At 39.5% G+C, this 20,598-nt stretch overlaps 1 protein-coding gene across 1 annotated transcript; it reads right to left on the bottom strand.

Annotated features, from left to right (window-relative positions):
* Window positions 1-777: 777 nt before the first annotated feature.
* tgfa (transforming growth factor, alpha) lies at window positions 778-15,536 on the bottom strand. The gene is made up of 6 exons (XM_048253902.1): window positions 15,067-15,536; window positions 13,533-13,709; window positions 9,598-9,712; window positions 8,728-8,877; window positions 5,444-5,553; window positions 778-3,916 (listed from the first exon to the last, which is right to left on the bottom strand). The coding sequence occupies exons 1-6, from the start codon at window positions 15,104-15,106 to the stop codon at window positions 3,909-3,911; spliced, it is 600 nt and encodes a 199-aa protein (XP_048109859.1). The 5' UTR covers window positions 15,107-15,536; the 3' UTR covers window positions 778-3,908.
* Between the last annotated feature and the right edge of the window lie 5,062 nt (window positions 15,537-20,598).

The following is a 20,598-nucleotide window of genomic DNA, read 5'->3' as shown; positions in this document are numbered from 1 at the left end:
GTGTTACATTACAACTGGATTTCTTCCCACCCCTCCCTCTCCTCCTAAGCTGCCTGTGTGGGAGTCCCCCAGCAGAGATCCTTAAAGCAGGCAAGGCTTTGGTAGCTTAGCCAGTCTGCTCTAAAAAGCTCCACACCAATCCAATTTCGACATAATAGGATTGGCAACCATAACTGGACATATGAGGGGAGAAAGAGCGATGCAAAGGGTGTTGTATGAGATAGCCGAGGCCTGTGAAGAGAGATCTGGTCTCCAGAGAAGCACACACTCATAAGCAAATTAAAAAAGTGCTCATGCTCGCTCTGACATGCTCCGTGCTGGTTCCGGCACCTCTCATGGGCTGACGCGGGTGCTGCACTTCTCCGACTCTCCTCAAAGCCTTTTTCTCTGCGCACAAAAGGGTCTGGACAGCAAAGCAAACAAATACTGTAACTGGCAAAGTCAGTAAATAGACAGGAAGTGGTCGAAACCTTTCCCTCAGCAAAAAGAGCACTCTGGTACGAAGGCTCTTTGTTCAATTGTGCCTGGGGTTTCTGAAGGACTTTTTATGTTTTGCTTTTCTATTTGCTTCTCTTGAAATATTCAGGAGATGGAGGAAATAAATGGATGCTGCTTGAAAGCAAAAGGGAGAAAGAGAAGGAAGGACAATGTCAGAGAGGGTAAAGGCATGGCGTGCGATGAGTAAGAAAGCACAAGATGTCAGGCCTGGCACTGGCATAAAACACTGGGTAGGGAATGAACTGAATGATAAAAATAAGAGACACACACACACAAACATCAGCTTTCAGTCTTTATTGAAAAAAAAGTCACACACACGACAATATGCAATTGACATACAATACCCATTGATAATCATTACACAAGCAAATTTCCTACTCTTATGAAGAATATATTACCACTGTTTTTCATTGGGGTGGTTATTGTCAAAAAGAGGTTAATATATCCACATTTCCAAAATGGCTATAATTCAAAGGCATTATGCAAAGGTATACCTGCTGTGCACACAGATTAGGTTTACCATGGATGTCACCTACTTTGTAAACAACATGCCATAATATCTTTCAAGCTAACCAAGGTATTTTTATACATAGAGAGGAAACAGTTTGCAAGTGCAGTTACAGTCTTTAAACTCCGAAGTGATTATCAAGGTACATTTTGAGAGCTTAAACTGACACAAATGTCAAATGTAGACCACAGGGGACAAAACTGAAAAAAAAAAACCCTTCAGCCTTGATGAAACACATTAATGGTCTTTGTGGCCTAAATTAAATGACAGGCCACAACTTATGCAACAATCATCTCAAGTCAATACATTATCATTTATCAGTTATAGAAGACTACTTTTACCATGCAACATCCACAGGTTGGACACAAAATAATTGTTTGATGGTATTACATTAAATTACATAAATGATCTTCATTCTTTACAGAGTCTTAACTTCAGGGGAAAACCAATAATCTCCCTATCCCCAACATGGAGAACGTGTAGAGCCTTTCAGATGTAATCTTCTTACATACTCATCTTAGTCGTACTTCAGCTCTACTCTACATGGAGTCACATAACAAGCAAATCTGAAATAACAATCAAACACCTTAAATAAATAAACCAATAAACAAAATGTATCCACAAATATGTTTAGCCACATCATCCATGTTTGCAGACATTTGAGGTATTTCACAGGATTCAATTTTTTCAATGTTCTCTTTTTTCTGATATTTGGACAAAAAAAATCAGTACATTCTTGTGAACAAACACCTGACAGGACATCTGACGCTCTCAGCTCTTCTCCTATCCACAGGAGTCTATAAGGATGGAGGGGAACTCCCTTCTTTGTTGCCCTGCTGCCTTCCTACTCCACCCACTTTACTGTTCTAAAGGCAAAAAAAAAAGACTTCTCTGAAGCACAAAACTGTTCTCCATCCATTACGCATTCCCTTCAAAATGCAGGAATGCTATAATTACCAAGCAGATAAAACCTTTGCACATCAGCACTTATATATACACCTCCCCCAGGCTCCAGAATTGACACCGAGGTGCTTTACAAACAGGGCTGGTCTCTGTGTGACTTCTGCAGAGCCCACAACATTCCTTAAGAGTATTAGTTAGCATGGCAGCTTTGTTTAAAACATTTGGTGCTATGGTGCTAGTGTGCACTTGTGTGGTTCTCATGTTGGTGGACTGAGTGCATATACTTTGAGCTTTACAAGGGATCTTAAATGTTAAATTTGGAAGTGTAATAAATTTCTTGGGAAAATATTGCAATCTGCTTATCAACCTCTAGTCCAGGACTTTTCACATAGTATATGCATGATCAACTCAACTAATTGTTAGTGGTGCTTTTATCTAGATGACCAGAATGACCAGACTAGATTACAAAAGTACACCAATATAATAACTATAACATCTGACAATAAAATCAGCGTTATGGTCAAATGTGCTCAAACTTACGTACTAGATGAAGATCATTTATTAGAATGAGATAATGGATAACATTTCAACTATACATGAAACACATTAAAGTTGAAATAGAACTTTGTTATGGACTTTAAGTTCAAGTAGTTTTTAGTTGAGGCAGGGCGCATTTGGTCAGCTGTAAACCAAAAGCTTGTCATAATAGCTGACCTAATGCATTTAAGTGTAACTGTGAGGACTTAATTGGCTAGAGTGATCTTGGTTGATTCTAAGTGGAAAATCCTGTCTGTTTAGCTATACGGTTGCTTTTATCCTCTAATATATTTAAATCCATAAGTGCTCGATGTGATCAAGTGAAGACAAATGGGGACACTCATTTCATACAAACATTGAAGTCCCTAGGAATTAATGTTATTCAAACAAAGATGCTGTTTGCTTACTAAATTCAAGAAATGCCAGAAAAATAACTGGAACGTCTTTAAGCCATGTAAAATATGTCCTGAAGGCTGTATGTGCTTAAAGTGCAAAGATAGGAAAAATATGTTAAACTAATTATGAACTAGCATGTCGATAAAGGGTACTATAATGGATAACTGTTTTAGCAAGAGTTCTCCTCTCCAAAGCATTCACAACCACCATACACTTAAAGAGTGGAACTTCATTGTGTTTGATGTGAAAAGGAGTTTTTGAAGTACATGCATACGATTTCTCTTTGAAGTGGTCATTATCCTTCTACTCATTTTCTGTGCATTGGGGCTCAGCTCATGATAATAGACACTCAGGCTGCAAATTCATGTCCCATTTTTGTCCACATGTGACATAAATGTGTAAACCCCTCATTATTAGATGCTAAAAACAAAAGTATTTAATATAGAGGTTTTGTTCCTCTGTCAGTGTCAAACACCATATAAACTAAAGACTAAAATACTGTTGTGCTTGTTGTTTCCAGCATGTGACCGCTTTTAAAAAAGTGATATATATATTTAAAAGACAAAAATGGAGGACACCTGGAGTGTTTTTGTATGTCCTTAGGGATCAAGTATATGTGCAATTAAAAGTCACATTCCTAATTATTAATTCTTGAGACCCTAAAATATCCTGGGTTAGGTAACTGTTCAGGCTGGGTTTTATAGATGTATGCTAAATCATTTGTCAGACATCCACTGAACTCAAATACTTAGCTTGTATCTTTGTGGTTAATATTTTCATTCGGTCTTGTTTCACACCCTTGTTCTCTTGCTAGTCTGCAATCCCATTAAGTCCAGGGACATTTTGACATTCAAGAGAGACGCAAGGTCCTTCTACCATCCACATAACAGGTCTGCTTGGTGTCCAAATCCATTGAGAAAATGACTGCATCCTTCTCTAAATCCATCACTCGGAGCGGTCTGCCTGTGAGGTTGACTCCAAGTTTTGTCCATGTAATAGGCGAAGGTCTGAGAGGGGGGAGCATGGCCTTGGGAAGGACACTGGAGGCACTCGGCAGACCCAGCTTTCAAACCACTGTTAAAAAATACATACATTTCAAACATACGTTCTCACAACATATTCATTAAAACTATCATGATGGAACAGGCAATTTGTTGAGCATTATCTTTAATAAAATCAGTCCTGACTTCTACACTGGCAGGCATAAAATACTGCTCATATCGCATATAGTCCCAAACAGTTTGCGGACAATGGAAAACACTAAACAGTTTCTATTTGATCAGTATTCACGATATTCCTTGAGCCTTGGTGACCTTTTTTTGGTGATGCTTTTTAAGTGGGTATACTGAGATGGTGATGCTTTTTAAGTGGGTATACTGTGTAGTCCTATGCATCATGTACTGTAGACTACACAACGGCTGCAGCCAACTTCAACCACATCTGCAGCCTAAACTCTGCCAAAAAGATAAATGTAGGTGTAGTTTTGTTTAGTTCTTTTCCTCCTTTGACGACTTGCTAAATATCACTGAATGATGCATATGCATATGAGCAATATTTTTGACTGCCAGTATACTATCTAGGACAGTTGACTTCACAAGATGATACCTCGTGCATAGGGAACATGGTCTGGAAAGACATGCAGAGAAAGGAATGAAAGAATGGTGATTTAAAAGGCAGACAGTAAAAAAAAAAAACAGCATTTCATGAAAAAAAACCCAAAGAGAAGCATGGGACTGACTCTATGGCAACAATGACCTCTATATAACCAGAGAGTCTCACATATGCTACTGTCATGAAAAAGAGGTTTTCAGCTGCCAAATTTAATTCAATAAGGAAAGCATACTCCACACACACAGCAACCTTAGGAACAGGATAATTAGAGATCCCGACTGTCCAAGATTCCTACAATTCCAATTCGAATTGCATATATTTGTGTGGTTATCCGGTGCCTTGCAAGGGGGCAAATGATGGGATGATCATTTTGTCCATTTCGGTCCAAATCCCCTGACTGCTCAAATGGTTCTCAGTCAAACCTGTAAGGTTGTGATCGTGCAAAACTGACCTCAAGCCCTCAAGCTCTGTACGTCTCTGGTTCAATGTTATGCTATGGCTCATAGACATGGATTTGTTTTAATAATTTGTGAAGGCCATTAAAGCTCTCTGCTATTATACTGAATATCCCACCCAAAGTCTGTTTTCAACTGAGGACAAGAGCCGAGAAAGCACTCAGGAATTTAATATGTTCAGAACGAGCAGTGCTAAACAGAACTAGAACCTGAAAGTACATCAGTTGCTTTGACAGAACTTCAGCCAAAAAGAGTTTGTCTTTGTGCCGTCCTCTCAGAGAGGACGAAAGACAGATGGGCCACCAGGTGAACATGAACGCTTCAGCAAAACGAGCTCAGCAGGTCATTTGCACATCTCACCTCCCAGTCCAGCTCAATTTTGAATGACAAAACCCAGATCCCCCATCGGCACATATAATTAAGCTCCCCACGACAAATATGACAAGAATGACAATGTGCTTACAAAGCAAAAAACTAAAACAAAAACTAAAGCAGGGCCAAAAGGTTGAAAGTATAGGATAGGGGAGTGTAGTACCGGTCTCTGAGTGGCAGCAGGAGGTCCTGGCCTTCAGTATGCTGCTGGGTTTCTCAGAGAAGCAGGGCAGGAGTCGGCCTCTCTCACAACCTCCACGCCTCCACCAGCAACTACACCACAGAGGGAGAGAAGGAGAGAGGGAGGAAGGCCAAGTGCAATGTGTTGATTAGTAAGATGATAAACAGTGTCTGGTAACATGTTATGGACTTATGTGATTGGTGACCATTGAATGCAGGTTATATGAAACTTAAACCTTCAAAAGGCTTTACACATGTATAACATTCTCACTTTAACAGGGCCATCAGACATCCTATTCAGGACTATAAGGATGTCTTTTAAAGATTGTCTTGGGTAATTCTGCCCTTAAAAAGGAGTGCTAAGAAGATGTTTACTTTACGATCCTGCCATTTATTAGATAGGATACAGGTGGGTCTCAAAACATTAGAATATCGTGGAAAAGTTCACTCATCTCTCAAGTCTCTCATTTGCCTCTTGACAATAAACCATAGATTCTCTATGGGGTTCAGGTCAGACGAGTTGTCTGGCCAATTAAGCAAAGTAATACCATGTTAAGCAAACCAGTTACTTTTTGTCATCTCCTTTAATGATTCCCGGGAAAATGAAAGACCTGGCTGCACAAAATTTGGTGGGCATGTAGTCCCACAAGGATGACAGGGAACCGTTGATTTTCATTTTGATCCAGCCCCCCTAAAGGGAGGGCAGGGCGGACACAGTTTTCTTTTAATATCTCGAGAACTGTAGGGCCTAGGAGGACCTGATATTTTTTCTATGTTGGTCTCAAGGGGCCATCCTAACTCATCCCATAACCACTCATTTGCGGTATAGGGCCACCTGGTTAAAAATGAAAAACCGAAAAATGTGGCATTGTAATCGCAGGTATCTTTGGCAGAACTGCACGGAATTTGATGTGTAGGATCATGGACACCCTCTAATTCCGTTCATGGGGGACCAACAAAATGAATGTATTTGTCAGTGTTTCCCCTAGAAATTTTTCCAGCAGCGGTGGTATTACTTGACGGGGAGGGGGGGGTTGTTATTTTTTTTTTTTATATCATACCTTCGTGTTTCTTTTGTGGACATTTTCAGCTTTCTTTTACATTATTGGTTAAAAATGATAGAAGAAAAATGAAAGGGCACAACCCAGAAAAAGATTATTTACAATTTATTTAAATTTGTCTTAATGGCAAAGGCCACACCCAATCTGCGAGCACTTAATTTTTTCTGGGCTTTTCAAAGAACATCTCTAAGGCTCTTTGGTAATTGAATTGAATTGTGGGGGGGCGGCATTAATGCTGACACGCATGCACGTAGCCAGATGCTCTCCTTGTAGTCTATTTCTCAGTCCCAAAACAACAAACCCACGTATAAAAAAGTAAATACTCACTTTTCTTCTACATCACTCCCACAGTTACCATACAACTCACTCACAATTAACTCACAAAAGACCTAGGCTACTAAGTGCGACCGTTCGTCTCACCGTCAAGAGAACGCTGAAGTTATGAGAACACGTCTTTCTGATAAGAGAATGTAGGCTCCTATTTGTCTAATGTCAGAACGTGAAAAAGGTCTGTTTGTGATAGCCTATTATAGCTAAGTGGACAGAATTTAGGCTATACGTATATGCCAACATATGCTCATATTTCCTTTAACTATCAGACAGTTTAAACAGGCCTAGACTTTGTTCGCCTAGCTTTCCCATGCAAACATTACATATAGCCCTACGCTAACGTTACAAGTCTAGGCTACAATTAACGTTAAGACAATTTCGAGATGACGTTGGCTGTTGTGCTTTTACAGTGTGTTAAGTGAATCTCGTGATATTATGTTGCAGCGGCGCTGAAAATCCAGCGGCGGCGCTGCGCCGCTGTTAAATACATTGTAGGGGAAACACTGTTTGTACATTTAGTGTCTGCACACCAATAGGCCTAGATGGTTGTGTTGAGGTGTGTGTGTGTGTGTGTGTGACAAAAAAGAAATGCACGTACACACACACACACACACACACACACACAAACACGCACACCCACACACACAAAGACACACATGCACACACACACACACACATGCACACACACACATACATACACACACATACAAACACACAAATAAAGACACACATGCACGTACGCAAGCAGACACACACATAACACACCCACATGCACACATAAACACACCCAAACACATGCACACACGCAGGCACACACACACACACACACACACACACACACATAAACGCACGCACACACACACACATACGCCTGCACACATTCACACACATAAATGCACATAAACACCCCCACACACACACACACACACACACACTCACAAGCAACCACACACACACAGGAACACACATATACACACTCATTTACATACACAAAAGTTGCAAGAGTAGGGGATGGAGTAGGAGACAATTTGACAAGCGGATTTATTTTTGCGGAGAGAAAGTGCAGGAGTGAGCAGTCATATTTTGTACCGCTATGAGGAACATCTAGTTTTAAAAAGCACAATCAATAAGAGAAAATACCCCTCTTGAAAACTACGGGCCTTTAACATTTTAAGGCAAGATTCAGTGGTTTATGTGTTTATAAAAAACAGTATCAAAGATGTACTTAAAGTGTTTGAAAGAAATGACATATTAAACCAGAGCAAATCTCCTGCTGAACTACTCATGCCAAATGCTGTTAGTACCCTGAAATGGACTTTGTTTGTTCCGCTAATGAAGCCCTTTAGGAGAATCTGAATATTAGAGACAGGCATGGGCGGATTATGAACTTTCGGGCCCCTGGGCCAAGATGTATTAAGGGCCCCCCACTAATTGTCGTATATGTGGGAGGGGGGGTTTGGGGTCCTCCCCCAGACATTTTTTAATTAGTTTGATGTGATTTCCTGTATTCTGGTCCATTTTGGGGATGGCCAATACTAAATTCAATCAGATTCATAGCCTACATCCTGATTTGTTGATATTGAGGCAATGATTCCATGCAAAGGCTTGGGCTTCAGGGCCCCCTGACCCCTTGGGCCCCTGGGCCTGGGCCCAGTAGGCCCGTGCAGTAATCCATCCCTGGAGCCAGGTGTGCTGGATTAGAGAGGAGACCAAATTCTTTGGTGGGTTAAAATGAAGAGGGATGGTCAGGTTCTCCTCCAGCAAACAACAACCCCAACGACTGTTCTACTGTTCAGGCTGTGCATTATTGATGTCAGCGGCACTTCGGGAGGCGGAGGAAGAGGAAGCGGATGAGGATGAGGAAGTGGCTACTCACTTGAGGAGGGTGAAGAGCAGCATGAGCATCACACATCCCACCACACAGAGCACCAGCATGGTGGCCACTGTGTGCTGGCCGTGGTTGGTGGCGACAACCGCCAGCAGGTCAGCATGCTCACAGCGCATCCCAACAAAACCTGGGTGGCATCTGACAGTGTGAAGGGGAGGAACAGAGTGGGGAGAGAGAGGAGGGAGTGTGTGTGTGTGTGTGTGTGTGAGAGAGAGAGAGAGAGAGAGAGAGAAAGAGAGAGAAGAGAATGACCATATATGCACATTTGAAAGGGTTAAAAGTAGCAAAGAAAGGGGTACAAAAGACAGAATGGCAACATAGATACATAGAGGACTGAGATCTACAGTCCCATGAAAACTAAAAGACCAGTTAATATCTTTGATGGCAGATCTGCTGTGCTGGCAAGAGCCCTTGAGTTCCATTGTGCTCTTTTGAGTCTCCGCAAAGTCAACCAATCCCCTGCATCTGTGTCCCCTAATGATCCTTCCCTCGTCCATCACATCAGCATTTCCAGCCAACCAAAGACAAAAGCTGTATGCCTGGGCTACGCATTTCTGCAAAGCCAGCGGTTCTAACTAGCCAGTGGATTTCTCCGATAGAAAGTCATCTTCAAGTAATGCACTCTTCATCACATTTGAGAATCCTGCCATGACTTTTAAACAATCCAATTAAGCTAATCTTCAATCTTCATTACTACGTTATCACCTCTAATCAAAATGAAATGCTCTCTTAGGAGGTTAGCCAGACAAAAGAAATTGAAGACATCCATTTGATTTAAGTGAAAGCCAATGAAAGAACTATTTCATTGAAGTGTTGTGCTTGATGTGTTGGTGGGAGCATCAGGTGTTTTGTACTCACATACACGCCGCAGTCTCCTCCAGAATCAGAAAGCGGCAGGTGCCATGGAAACAGAACTGACTATGGGAGTCAGGACAGTCATCAAAGTGGGAGTGGACCGCCGCCGCTACAAACTCTGGCAGGGGTAGAGTCACACAGACATACGCGTCAAAAGCATAGCGATACACCAACAACCAGCACCGACATGATTCTATTTACACAAAAGGCTTCCTAGATCATATTTCACATTTGCAGTTACAGATCTTAGTCAGTGGTTTGCTTTGATATAGTTTTCATCTTCACCACTGAACACCTTGAATGTCATCATTAGAAAAATATAAAATAATTACTTTTATCTCTGTATTAGTTTTCAAGGGCATAATACATTCTAAGAAAAAGAATTCAAATCTATGCTGAATATGATAAAAAAAAAAAATGCTTACTTCAGCTTTGAAGAACATAGCCTTGCCATCACTTAAGCATAAGCTTTTACAAACAAAAAATTAAACAATAACTACAATGTGCTATTTTACACAAACCTGATCAAATTTTGCAGTGTCAAGTATTGTAGTGTCTCACTCGCATATGGTTAGCCTGGTAAACCAGATTCAAATTGTGCTCTCGCGAGAACTCTGGATTTCCAGGGTAGCATATGGTTACATATACACATAATTACCTGTTTTTAAGTAAGCCATTTAATTTATTTGGTTACATTTTTATTTTTAATTTTTCGCATTTCATTAATTATATTACATTATATTTTATTGTATTTATTGCATCTAAAATATGTATACAAGATTCCCCAGAAGTACATAAGCTATCAAGTTAGTAGATGGCCAGAAAAAAGTCAAGTTTCTGTCAGTAGTCCAGACTCTCATTTAAAAAAAAATCTAATTAGCCTACTTAAACGGGGTGGTTCAGGATTTTGGACATAGCCTAGGACCTCATTTCCAAGTAAGCAAGTGTGATATTTATCAGTGGAGACCTTTTTCAACACGTTTCATCAAGTCATTCTAATTGCAGGGTTCGCAGGTGCTAGGCTAGCGCAAGTCAGACTAAAAACAGTCTTACCCACACCTGAGGCAAATTCCAGACAATCGATATAAATGTCTGTGTTGATAGAATAGTGTTAGAAATACAACTACCTCACATCGCGTTGCAATAGTTATAGTGGATGGAATCCACTATCTTGAAATCTCCTGGCTTCTTCTTCTTATTATTATAACCTTTTCTTTTTTCCTTTTCAAGAATTAATGCGACTCTAACCGCTTAACGTACAGACATGTTGAAATAACCGTTCTGAAGGTCTGGAGTGGGGCAAGAGAGTTATTATTTCAGATTTTATATAAAGTTTATACTTTTTGAGAAATAGGGGATTAAAAATGTTAAAAAGCTCAATTTTCCCCCTTAGACTTCAAAGGCTGTGATGTCATAATGGCCTAAAGGCAGCTGTGCTTGTTGAGCTCCCAGAGTAGTTCCCGGGCTAATTACAACACTGACACAGGTGTCACCTGTGAAATCAACTGTCTCAGCTTCTAATGCATACAATCTGGTGCTCCCTAAAACTACACATCCTGTTTAAGTGTTTCCCGTGTGTCAAAATAAAAGTCACAGCCATATCTCATGCTTTGCGCATTATATCTCCAGAACGGTTTGACGCATGTGCTTCAAATTTGGTACAAGTGTTTGTATGACTCAAAGATGAAGTGAGTTGATGTTGGCGGTCAAAGGTCAATTGTCAAGTCAATGAACACTCTGAGTGCGATATCTCAAGAATGCCTTGACATACATGCCTGAAATTTGGTATGAGTATTTGTATGGATTCAAAGATGAAGTGAATTGATGTTGGAGGTCAAAGGTCAAATGTCAAGGTGAAAAACACCTTGAGTGTTATATCTCAAGAACGCCTTGACACACAAGGTCTTTTGGTATGAGGGTTTGTATGAACTCAAAGATTAAGTGATTTAATGTTTTTTTTTCCCCACCAACTTTAGCAGCTTTCCATCCACTATTGTAATTCCTTTGGCATTACATTCTAGTTATACTTTGTTCCCTGAAGTTGGTAGTAGGCCTAGGCCTAGGCATTTAAGTAACACAGCGGCGGACTGATATTACCAAGGTTACTATAGGCATCCCCATTGTATAATGTTAGAAATAAAACTATCAACACAGACATTTACATCGATAGTCTGGCGTTATAATTTATTTGCCTCGGGTGTACTGTGGAGTGGGTAAGACCGTTTTTAGTGGCAGGCTAACACATACTGATGACTTGCGCTAGCTTAGCACCTGCGAACTCTGCAACTAGAAGGAGCGGAGGATATGTGTTGAAAACGGTCTCCACAGATAAATATCACACTTGCTAACTTGGAAATGAGGTCCTATGTCCAAAATCCTGAACCAACCCTTTAACCCTATCATCAACCAATCAGAATAATGGGCGCCATAGCAATTAGCAGAACATTCTACTTCTCAATGATGTCCTCAGCTATGTAGTGATTTTGAGCAAAAAAAACATTAGGGTAATTCCATGGAAAATTCAATTTTTTGCGCCAATAAAATGTGATGGTATGGTATGATGTGAATGATTACATGAAATTTGAGCATTTGCTATTTTCGGCTGAAGAATGTAAATGAGAAAAAAATGCACAAAAAATGAATGTTATCATTCACATCATACAAAAGCCAAGGCATTTCACTGGCGTTATGGATGTGACAAAAAGTCAATTTTCCGTGGAATTGCCCATTACGGCCATAAAACCCATTTCAAACATGTTACGTTTGGCCTCCAGCCTGCAGTCAAACTGCAGAGAAAACAACTGTAAATAAATAGCCTACCCGTTTTAATGACTAGGCCTAATAGATTTTTTTTTAAAACCACAAAACTCGAAGGTTAAGGTATATTGTGTAACAATAAACCATATTGACAGCATCTATACTAGGCTGCTTGTCATTACTGGCCTTGTGTCATCATTTAACAAAGGCCTTGGAAAACGGGTCAAGAGAGGCTAAAGGCAACAGCACATGTGCACTGTGTGCATGCAAATACTCAGATACACAATGCTACCGTTAGACTCATGGTCTCCATTGTTGTGTAGCATTTTATATCAAGATAAGAATTATTTTCATGACCGTTTCAAATCAGCAAAAGGGTTGAATGTTGTCTATCTTTTTCTTTCTTTCAGCCTTCAGCCTCATTTCACCCCTTTGTCTCTGCCTCCTTAGACAATTCTCCAGATTATTGATGAAGGTGGATTGTCTGAGTGGACACTAACACAAAAAAGCTAAATGGCCCCCTGTATTAGCCTAAATTCTATTTGTTAGATGATGTTTACCTGTTGACAAATTACACAGTAGCCTACACTTCAAAATATAACAGCTGGGGAAAGAGGGAAAGAGTGAAAAGTTAAAGAAATTAGGTTGAGAGAATAAATCATCAAAAAGACAACCCAGAGAGAGAGGGGGGGGGAGAAGGAGAATGGCATAGGAGACCATGAAGCAAGCTTAGAATTCCAGTATTCCTGTATTGTCCCCAGCTTTCAGTGGCAGTAAAAGCCCTGTGTCCCTCAGGCAGATGTCCTACAGATGTCCGGTCATTCTCTCATCGGCATTTTGGCCAAGCGCAACCCAAAGGATGAAGTAAAGCTTTAACTCAACCATTACCCAAGAGTTCCTTTCCCATGAACACGCAGATTTCCGCCTAATCAGGACTGGCTGCCCATTCTATTCAAACATTGTGTGCGTTGCTGGCTTAATTGACTTCATAATAAGATGCATTAAATCTATCAGACGTTGTATGCAGGAGCACGTCTGGCTGGCTGGCAGAAGCAAACAACCTACAACTGTTACCAGAGGGCACACACAAACACAACAGCCATAGACCCTCGTCTCACATGCACAATGAACAGTGGTCATGCATAGCCATCTCCAGTCAAGCCTGAAGAATGAGGACTCACTTCTCACTGGGTGATGGGTTGTGGTGGAGGAGATGGTAGTGGTGGAGCTCGTGGTAGGACTGGACACAGTACTGGTGGCTGGACTTGCCGTAGGTGTGGTTGGCGTGGTCGGTGTAGATTGTGTGGTTGAGGCTGAAGTAGAATTTTCTGGGACTTGTCCATAGCTAAAAAATGACCCTGCAAAATGGAATGCAACATATTTCAAGTCATTGGTCTGCATGTATACTCCGATATGAGTCATGGCACCTGTTTTTAGCTGGCTCCAAATCCCCTTCACAGAGTCACAGGGTCAAAGGGTGACTTTTGGATCTGTAAAGATATCTGCACATATTTCCAGAAGGGTGATAACATAAAGGCATGAGGAGTTTAAGTCATCCCAGGGAGAGCACAAGCACATCCAGTATCAAATAAATAGCATCACTGTAAAGTCCACTATCTAAATATAGGGCAAAAAAATGAATGATAGTTCATTGATTTAATATTCACTTTTAATCATTAAGTTTCCTTACATGTAGCCTACTGATGCCTTATATTAACATCTCAAGATGAAACTCATCATTAGCCAATATCAAAAGGCTCCTCTTTACAGTAAGTATTCTCACAAACCGGGTAAAAGGGAGCTGTGTGAAAATGCTTTAAATTCTCTCTAATAATTCCTATCAATTTCTTTGAACTTTGAAAAGTAGGCTACTCTGCAGCATAGGTTACACATTTCATGTTATTTTTTGTGATAGGACATGAGCAATATCCATGACTCAAGTTCAATTTGAAACTCTCCATTATTACCTGCTATGGGTTTGTTGAATTTCAAAATAGGCTGTTGGGAGGGGGAACGCAGCAACTAAATTAAATAGAGATAGCCTACATCAGTCTATATAACATAATTTTGCTAATCCAACAACGATTTAAACCTACAAAGACAACAGTGAAGCAGTATTTCATGTAACTGCTGGTAAATGTTAATGGTAAGTCTTTTCTATGTCTAATTCTGCTTTGCATAGCTCTGAAGGCGAAGTGTAGGCCTATATAGGCTACCCCTTCTGAGACAGCTATAAGGACCTACAACAATGGGTCTAAATTTAACCTAAGCTTACCTAAACTTATTAATTACGAGAGGGAAAGACCTTTCTGTGGTAAAGCCATGAACAGATAATCGCAGTCTACCAATTCACGGTTGTTGTTGTTGTGACTAGCCTATCCTTTTTGTTGTTCTGTGAAATTGTGTTTGACTTCAACTTGAACAAAATATTCCTAATAATAAGACAACTCTTTCTTTTTTCATTTGAATTAATTTAGTTCGGTCACTCGAAATACTGGTGTCAACGATCCCAGGAAAGAACATACACCCTTCACATTCTTCCAATAATTTCACAAACAACATCAAGCAAAAGCAAAAATGTTTAAAACTCTGTTTAAAACTGTTTAAAAATGTTTTACTTCAAGATCCCTAATAAATCCGGTAGCATTTTTTCATGCTGAATGCAGCCAGGTTAAACAAACAAACTTTGACACAGATGTGTTTTCCAATACTCACCTGTAAGGAGAAAAATCGTATCCCAAAAAACTAGATTCATTATAAGGCTGTGGTGAGAACCAAGACCTATCGGCGCACTTGTAGGATTTATGCGCTGAAAAAAATATTATAGTCCAAGGCCATCGATTTTTGTGGTGACACGCGTTTAATTTGGAGTTCAGCTCCTAGCTGGAGAAGTGAAATGGGCTGAGCAAGGATCCCCTCATTCGCTGATAAAGCCATGAGCCTGCTTTACCCAGTAGATAACAATTTTCTTCAAGTTTTGAGCTTCTCAGGTCAATTGACTACAGAAATGCAGACAGTACTGTAACATGCACACTTATTTTCCTTGCTTCAAAGACATACGCAATATCGAGGTAAACGTTCTCTCAGAAAGTCTTCTCTCTGTCTTGAACTACCTTGGTCTTACGCTGATGTGCCGGAATGACGGAATTACCATATGGTTGCGCGTGTGCGTCGGGAGAGGAACGTATGGGTGACTGACAGCATGGTGAGGAATGTGTTTGCGATTGACAGGCAGACAAGGAGGCGGGCTATAGGCGAGTTTCACCAACTGGCGATATCTTTATTTTCCCTCCAGAAATAGCTTGTTCATGAGTTATGTTTAATCTGAAATACCTCTCTCATCACAAGAATCTTATTAAGATAACTCAATCTTCAAATTTTCATATTTCGTAGCCTATATTTGGTTTGGTCGGTAGATGTCTTTCATATTGGGCCGCAAATTTGTTTCATCGCTTTCTAGCTCGACCTTCTCGACTCTGCTCTTTCACCCCATATGATCTTTTTGATCTTGTCTGAATGTCAACAATGCTTTAGTGTAGCGATGTTTAATTACTGTCATAGAGCTGTGATTGTGATTGATTAATCTAAAACAGGACCTCATCCTCGCAAAGCGGAGCCATTTCTCTGTAGATCTCTGGTCAGGTATTTGAGGTTTTTATCAGTATGCTTCAAGCACATATTGAGGTTATAATGAAGTGCAACCATCACATCATGTAAACAGAAATCTATGCATTATTGTAGGCTAAGTAGACACGTCCAATTGTGGCACATCTTGTTTAAATGCAGGCCTACAGGGCCTATTTCTAGTCAACTTTGTTTATTGTCCTATACCCTCTTGCAGGCTTTCCTTAACTTATCATGGGTTTAGTTTACTAACACAATTAGAAGTGTCTTTCATTAAAGGGCAAGAGCAACTAGGCAACCATAGACTCTCCAGAAACAGAATGGCCAGGTAGCTGCCTATATGTAACTCCCACAAGGAATTTGTCTTTGCTTATTGGACACAGAGACATACACCCTGTATAAAAGACAGAAAAATGTGCATTAAGTGCAGTGTGATAGTGCAACAAGAGTTGAGACAACAAGAGAGACACAGGGCCCAAGTGGCTTAAGTGTACTCTGTATGTGCCATTGATAGTTCTGGTCAGCTGTTTATGAGAGTGATGGCATGGGGAAAGAATCGGCTGATGTCCACTGGTTTTGGTGTGTCCATCATTTGCATCTTGCAGTGTTGAATGAAATGAAGGAAAATACCAGGGCTCAGATCAGGAGACATAATCATGTCCCGTGGGCCAACATATGGTTAACCCTTCAGCTTACCTGAAATAATCGGAAGTAAATATGACCAGTATATGTGAGAAGATGCACACAGACAGACAGATCTGATTACAAGACACCCTTCCTTCCATCGGAGGTCAGGATAATACTTAGGGTCTCAACATTATGGATTGAAGATGAGAGAATTTGACATTAGGACTAGCCTAAAATTAAGATTGTTAAAAACAATCTTATAGCTAATTTGGTATAAATCACTTAAAAACATTAAAGGTGCAGTCAGTGATTGCTCAGGAAATCACATTTGTTTATGTTTATATTTAAAGTTAGCAGCAGATGCTTTTGTCCAAAACAATGTACATTATATTTTAACCAAGGACCAAACGGAGCACACCAAGGAAGTTGTGTTGCATCAGTGTCACATAAAATGCATGCCAGGACATGTGTGTACAAGATCATCACAAAGAGTTTATTTAATTCAGAAAATTAGAAGATATAGCCTACATCACCATGGTATGATTTGGAAAAGTTTGATTTCTGTCATTTAACAAAAAAGTTGTAAGAGACAAGGGTTGATATAGGCTGAAGTGAGAGGGATAGTCATCCTCCAATATTCAAAAATCAACACCCACAATATGCTACAGTGTCCATACCATGCTCGGGTCCAAGAGACCAAAAATCCAACCTGCGATCATCTTCCAATCCCACCCCATCTCTCTCTCCCACTTACTTCCTGTCACACTTCACTATCCTATCCAAGTAAAGGCAAAAATCCCCCCCCAAAAAAACGTTTATATATATATATATAATAATATAATATTAATAATATAAAATTTAAATATATAATATTTAAATATTACATGAATGTCCCTACATTTATATATATTGTAGCGGCTGAGGAATCTTCTGGACTTCCTAATATTGATTCCTTAGCAACAAGTCTATAGCAACAAGTGTTGAATGTTCATTACCCATTGTGCTTTGCTGGATATTCATAATGTTTTGGTTATTGGTTATATTTGGTTATTAAATCATGTAAATGTTATTAGTAGAAGATGTAATACTTCCCAAAGTGTGTGTGTTTTCATGTATGTTATGTTCTTTCATGCAGTGTAATGTAATACTGAAACAGCTACCCTTTGAGTGAAGTGTGTCAGTTCAGATGGCACAACTAGATTGTAGCCATTGAGGTTGATGTTGTTAATATCCAATCTAGATTATTTGACATAAATAAAGATGAAGTCATTGCAACATATTTGATTTCATTTCTGGTTTCCAGTTAACTGGAGGAAAGGTCAGAGTTAAAGAGAAATGGTGTAAGATAAGAGACAGCAGTGATATGTGACAGTATAGGCCCACAATAAACCCACACCACCATGAGGCAGATTAATTGAGCAAATATTTCACCTGGTTGGAAGGATTATCAGCCTGGGAATCCCTTACACCTGAGAAAGGGACGTCAGAGATGGGTAAACCACTAGTGTGTGGGGCATGCTGGGATGGGATAAGTATGGCTAGTGGATGCATTAGGGGCGCCGCCTGTGTAAAAATGCATAAGGGCATGTAAGCACACTATGATGGACCACTCGGCAGACTCATTGATTGGTGTAAAAAAGTATTCACAAAGAGTATAACTGCTATCTTGGCTGTGGTTTACCACTAGTAAAACACCTCAGATGAGATTGCTGCATATGACTGTGGCTCCATCTTGTGACTGCTATTGGTTGTGCAACTCTGTAACATCTGAATTAATGACAAGATGATGCACATGGAGGAGTTTTGTGTCTTACTCTTATGATATGCATATGTGCTAATCAACTGAAAACAAAACCCTGCCAACCCTGATGCAAAAAATGAATCATTTGAGGAATATCAATATTTAAAAAATCAAAAGTTAGTCTTTAAGCTTTGAATTACATTGGCTGTCTCTTGCAAATCCTTCTTTACAAACAACTAATTCAAGGAGGGGGGTTATAATGCACTGCAGTGGATAACTCATGAAATGGGGATTAAAGGGGCTATCCCCAAGGTCATCACTATGATGTCAACTACGTTCATAAATACAGAATAATGAACAAACACACATTGATTTTTTTCATGACTTAAGTAAAAGATATAAGATTCAATAATTTGGTAAAAAAAAAAACATTAGTGAGCACTTGACCTTTACATTCAGTTAATGAGCAACATATCTGACATGCCGACATTCCTGCTGTCAGCTTGGCAACGGCCCACGCCCCCAAAAGAACATCACTGGCATTGTGTTATAACTCTGCACATTTTAGAATGGCCTTTTATGGTGAACATCTGTGCAATTATGATTTTTGATGGATTAAAGGTAGTGCCCACTGACATGGATTTGAACAAATTTGTTCACATGTTAGAGAAATAAGCCTTTTGTGTGCGTTGAACAGATTTGATATATTTTACTTCAATTAATGAAAAATGGGAATGAAAACAAATGTGTCGTGTTTATATTTACTGTTTATTTTTGTTCAGTGGCCTATTAGAAATTATATCCCATCAGGTTGTAATATTTATATCTTAGGATAAAGGGTAGAGGAGAGGGTAACGTTAGTAAGTCTAATGGAAATATGTTAAGCATACATGTTTTTTTGTGCTTGAAATTCTGCTACAAATTCAGCAACTACTCATTTTTATTTTAATTGGAAACTGAAATAAAAATACTGTTATTTCATGAGACCATGTCCAACTTTCACAGGAGAAGTTTGTGTATAAATCTGCTCCATTCTCATGTATCAGCTTGCACTGCATCAATACTCCCCAGAGTGCCGCAGTAATCCCATCTCGTTCCAGCTCCACAGGGTGTCAACAAATGTGTAACTGGAATTTTTACCTCAGTGCATACTGTGTCGTCAGAATAGCTTTGTTGTAATGTTTAACACCAAAGGAAATACGTCTGAGATATTCTGTGTCGTCAGAATGGCTTTGTTGTCATGTTTAACACCAAAGGAAACGTCTGAGATATTCTTGCATAACTTGCAGTGTGGAGTGTAGTTGGTTAGGAAGTACCTGAAGAGTGAGGGTGAAAATGAAGAATCACTTTGGTAAAGCCATCTCGATTTTCTTTGTTTAGATGGTTTTAATAAGTGATATCAAACACAGTGCAGAATTTTTTTTATTCTGTTTAACAAAACATTTAATGAGAAAATAGTTGTCAGTGAAGGTTATAATTTGTAAAAAGAGTTTTATTAGCCTATGTGACTAGCCTTTTTAAGCTACTGTATGCCTACCAGTGTTAAGGATAGGCCATTATAAAGAGTGACTCCCTAAACTGTACATTTATGCCTACCGTACTTAATATCAATTGAATGTATCTTTTTAATGAACATTGATAACATTATAACCTGCATTAAGCGTTACCTATAGAATCAGAAACGTGCCATATCCCAAATTCAACTCGAAAACAGAATTCTGTAACTTGTCTCTTGTCTGTAATAGAGAATGTTGAAGACAATTTACAGTATAGCATAATGTTTCTTTCTACCCCTTGATTGAAATAGATCATAATGGCAGTTCTGCCCTATTCAAATGCTTACCAAAGTGGGGGTTGGGTCATAGCAATAGTAATGAAGATTAATAATAAAATAATAATAAAACTTCATTAGCTAATTGCTTGCTGAGTGGTATCTCAGTTTTTCCCCATTCCAGATCATCAGACCAGAGTTCAACTGTGTACCAACCTCAATGTATTCGTAGCACAATGTCAATTAGTTCGGCCAAAAGCCGCCTATGGACAAGTGTTGAGAATTAGCACCTGTGCTAAAACACTCAAACAATGCATCTGGTTTGTCCAATGTAATTGCTATGTCCATATCAAACAAACATAAAAAAAAAATCGGAAGTAATAACTGCTTTGCCAAATCTCTGCTCTCCTAATTTCATTAAATGTGTAGATCTATTGCATACTGCCAGTGTGCTCCTCAAACACTGACACAAGGGCATTAGTGG

Source organism: Alosa alosa, chromosome 10 (genome assembly GCF_017589495.1).
Source record: "Alosa alosa isolate M-15738 ecotype Scorff River chromosome 10, AALO_Geno_1.1, whole genome shotgun sequence".
NCBI lineage: Eukaryota > Metazoa > Chordata > Actinopteri > Clupeiformes > Clupeidae > Alosa > Alosa alosa.
This window is presented reverse-complemented; position numbering and strand designations above follow the sequence as displayed.

Bases quoted from the DNA above. Each gene is read 5' to 3' on its own strand.
- tgfa (XM_048253902.1), bottom strand. From the start codon at position 15,106: ATGAATCTAGTTTTTTGGGATACGATTTTTCTCCTTACAG. The intron at 9,713-13,532 runs GTGAGTCCTCAT...TACCCCTGCCAG, and splicing joins AACCCATCACCCAGTGAGAA to AGTTTGTAGCGGCGGCGGTC. The intron at 5,554-8,727 runs GTGAGTAGCCAC...TCTGTGGTGTAG, and splicing joins CTGCTCTTCACCCTCCTCAA to TTGCTGGTGGAGGCGTGGAG.